This window comes from Myotis davidii, unplaced genomic scaffold (assembly GCF_000327345.1).
Source record: "Myotis davidii unplaced genomic scaffold, ASM32734v1 scaffold2100, whole genome shotgun sequence".
Classification (NCBI taxonomy): Eukaryota; Metazoa; Chordata; class Mammalia; order Chiroptera; family Vespertilionidae; genus Myotis; species Myotis davidii.
This window is the reverse complement of record NW_006292458.1, coordinates 377,524-381,377: the sequence shown is the minus strand read 5'-3', so window position 1 is coordinate 381,377 and position 3,854 is coordinate 377,524. Positions and strand designations below refer to the sequence as shown.

Here is a 3,854-nt window from a genome sequence, read left to right as displayed (position 1 = left end):
CCTCTTCCCAGCTGGCCACAGCTGGCTTAGGAGGCCCCGATTAAGGAGGAGGGAACAGTGCTCACAAGCCTGGGCAGGTAAGTGAATACCCCTGGAGGCAGAGCCTGGCTTGGGGACCTTGGCATCCTGGCTCCCTGACCCTCTGGGTCCCAGAAATTTAGGGCCCCCAAGCCTAGGAGTCCAAGGCCTCTTCCCCCACCTCCCCCTGGACTCAAGAACTGAGGCCCCTGTTCTTGCCTCTCCTGTAATCTTTGATCTCTGTTGCTGGATGTGGCAATGGGCGTAGAGACAGAGGGATACATGTGGAATTAACAGGAGGCAGGGGATCCTGATCGCCAATGGCCATGGTTATGAGCACTTACTGTGTGTCAAAACTGTGCGGGGGACCGCAAACACAGAGCGGGGAAAGACGCTCCCGGCTCAAGTCTCCGGAGGCACGCTGCCTTTGCGGGAATCTTGCAAACCGTATACCTTGGGCAAGTTCTATGACCTCTCTGTGGCTCGGTTTCCTCATCTATAAAATGGGGATAATAATAATAGCACCGTTGTGAAAATTAAACTGTTATATAGGCAAGCTACCTTGAACCGTGTCTGGCCCAGAATACAGGCGAGGGCAGTATCTGCTTTTATGATTATAATTCACGGGCCACAGAGTCCAGGCAGGGAGGCCGTGCCTCTTTCCTTCGGGGCGGAGGCCTTTGTCATCTATACCACACCTCATTCCAGGTGGTCCACAAAATATGAGGGGCAGGGGCCACCCCTCTCTGCTGCTGCTGTACCTGGGGCTGACCACCTGTCTAGACACCTCACCCAGTGAGGAGCAAGACCAAGGTGAGTGTTTGGGGGCAGACTCCGACATCCACCTTCCCTGATCCTGGAACCCTTGCCTCTACCCCCGCCTTCCCCGTAGGTTCAGCTTCCTCCATATCTCTAGTCCTCCATTTTTCTGTCCCTCGTGTTCTTTGGGCCCAGAAGTCTTCTTGGACCCCCCCGAGGCCCAGAGCTACCTGGGCAGCCACAGGCGAATTCGTCGAGCCAATCACTGGGACCTGGAGCTGTTCACGCCAGGCAACCTGGAGCGGGAGTGTTATGAGGAGAAGTGTTCCTGGGAAGAGGCCCGGGAGTACTTTGAGGATAACACCCGGACGGTGAGAGCCTGGGGGGCCCTAGGCCCTGGGGTGGGGGGGTTTCCAGGCCCTCAACTCCCTCTACCCTCTGGTCTCGGAAATCTGGGTGGCTGGTTGGGTGTGTGGAATCTGCCCGCTGACAGCTTGTCTTTCCACCTTCTCTACTCCCACCCCTTCCAGAAGCACTTTTGGGAGACGTATATCCACAATGGCAAGGCAGGTGAGTGGGAGGCCACGCCCTCTGGGTCTGTGCAGCTAAGATAGTCCCTTCCCATGGAGACTGAACCAACACTCCCAGCCCAAATTCTTCGATCCCTGGGTCCCTGGAGGTGGTTGTTAAAAGCGTCCTCTCTCTCTTTTTTAATTAATATTTTTTAACTTTGATTTTGAGAGAGAGAAAGAGAGAGAAACATCAATTGGCGGCCCCCTGCACGGGGATCTGACCAGGAATCGAACCGGCGACCCCTTGGTTGCATGGGTCATCGCTCAACCACTGAGCCACACCAGCCGGGCAAAGTGTCCTCTCTTTTGAGACTAGAGCTGGGGCCTGAGGAACCCACCGCACCTCATGGCAAAGAGGTCCCATGTTCCCAGGAAGCAGGGAGTGAGGCTGGAGGGAGGAGCTACAGCCTGGGGCCCATCAGGCCTCAGACTCAGAGGCGCTGGCCCACCTGAGAGAGCCCCAGCCTTTCTGCAGCTTGGTTGCTAGGGGGGGGCTGTTCCCTAGCAACACGGCCTGGTCAGGCCAGGCCATGGAAACCTGTGCATCCTCACCGGACCAGTCCGCCCACCCTCCAACCCTCCCCTGAGCTGAGAGGCCCCGGCATGGCTGCAGCCTTGCTGCTAAGGGGGGGAGGGGCTGCTTCATAGCAACCAGGCCGGGCCTGGCTGGACCATGGAAGCCCGCCTGCCACCGCACTCGCTACCTGGCTGGCTTCTTCTCCCCACAGCCCAGCCCAGCCTCGGCCTGGTTGCTAAGGAGGCCTTCTCCCTAGCAACCACACCTAGCCACGCTCCGGACCCTAGGCCTCCTGCCCACCAGAGGACCCCTTGCCAGGCACCAGAGGCCCCACCCCCTTTGGGCCTGGTTGCTAGGGGTGGATGTACCATAGCAACAGGCCCTAGGTCTGGGCAGGAGTCCTCACATTGGAGACGGGTTGCTAGGGGAGGTAACTGCGTTGCTACAGGCCTATGGATGCCTGGTTACTGCTTGAATCCACCTGAAACATGTCAGAGGGGGCCTGCCTTCTCAGAGCAGCTTGTGATTAAGAAGCCAAAAGCCTGGGTTTGCTGTTTGAGGAGCCCCTCACCCCCGACCCAGTGCTAAAGTTGGGCTCCCCAGCAGCAAGGCCTCATGAAGCTGGAGCCCTCCCTGCAACCCCCCGCCCCCCACTTTTCCTCAGACACAAGCCTTGGATTGCTAAAGGGGCTGCACCTTAGGAAAGGGGACATGTGAGTTCTAGACACCCAGCCATCTGTTATTGGAGGAAGGTCCCTAAGTTCCTCCATTGGTAAATGAAAATTTTTTATTTTTTTAAATTAATTTCAGAGAGGAAGGGAGAGGGAGAGATAGAAACATCAATGATAAGAGAGAATCATATGTCGGCTGCCTCCTGCAGGCCCCACACTGGGGATGGAGCCCGCAACCCGGGCATGTGCCCTTGACCGGAATCGAACCCGGGACACCCCCCTCACCCCCGAGTCCGCAGGCCGATGCTCTATCCACTGAGCCAAACCAGCCAGGACAATAAATGAATTTTTTTTCTATCCTTCTGGTAAACTCCAAAGCCTTCCTGTGGGTTCTGCAGTTCCTCTAGAGTTGAGACCTTGCCCCTCAGTTGCCTGGTTGGTAAAAGGGGCTGCATGCCAGAGGGGGGCAGGGTTGCCAGATAAAATACAGGAACTACCCCCGCACTCTTCCTGAGTTAAATTTCAAATACACACGGATCATTTTTTTTTTTTTTAGTATAAGTATGTCCCCATTTAATAATATATGGGATATATCTGTATTTAAAAATTATTTGTTGTGTATGTAAAGTTTCGTGGGGTGTCCTATATTATTATTTGTTAAATCTAGCAGTGTTCAGTGTGAGGAGGGCGGGGGACTTGAGAGTTGGCCACCTGACCTCCCTACCTTACCTGTAGTGTGTCACCTGCAGCCTTAGCAGATGGATTGCTTAGGATGGTCTTGAACCACCCTCTAGGGAGGGGCTTCTGTCATCGTGGGGATACAGCTGCCGTATTTTCTAGTACCAGTTGAAGTTATCATAGGTCTTCTGTGCGTTTAATCTCATTGAATTTTTGCAACCTGTCAGAGAGGGATTATGGTCCCATTTTACAGAGCAGGAGATGGAGGCTCAGAGAAATGAGTGAGGTGAGTTGCCTCCGATCACACAGCCAGGAAGCAGCCCCAGCTCTGCCTTGCTTCTTGGCCAGTGTTCCTCCCTCAGGAGAAAAGCATTTGGATGTTGGGGTGGGTGGCAGCCCCTGGGGCAGTGGCTCCCTCTCCGCTCCCCCTCCCCCTTCCTCCACAGGGCGTGGACGAGTGGATGTAGCAGGCCTGGTTGTGGGGCTGACATCTGGCATCCTGGTCATTGTCCTGGCCGGCCTGGGAGCCTTTTGGTATCTACACTGGCGACGTAGCAGAAGCCAGCTACCCAGTCCTCAAGAGTAAGGGGACTTCAGGGGGGAAGGGGCTGGGGGGCTGGAGAGAAGGGGGGAGGACAG

At 55.6% G+C, this 3,854-nt stretch overlaps 1 protein-coding gene across 6 annotated transcripts in view; it reads left to right on the top strand.

The window, feature by feature from the left end:
- PRRG2 (proline rich Gla (G-carboxyglutamic acid) 2) overlaps positions 1-3,854 on the top strand; it is a 29,484-nt gene that overhangs the window by 3,372 nt on the left and 22,258 nt on the right. For 4 of the 6 annotated variants that reach the window (XM_015565432.1, XM_006765943.2, XM_006765942.2 and 1 more), the window contains 4 exons: positions 727-831; positions 973-1,148; positions 1,308-1,347; positions 3,662-3,797. In XM_015565432.1, the coding sequence (XP_015420918.1) occupies positions 727-831; positions 973-1,148; positions 1,308-1,347; positions 3,662-3,797 (457 nt within the window). Of the gene's footprint in view, positions 1-6; positions 78-726; positions 832-972; positions 1,149-1,307; positions 1,348-3,661; positions 3,798-3,854 lie in introns of those variants that run through there. The other 2 variants (XM_006765940.2, XM_006765944.2) reach the window with 2 other exon arrangements.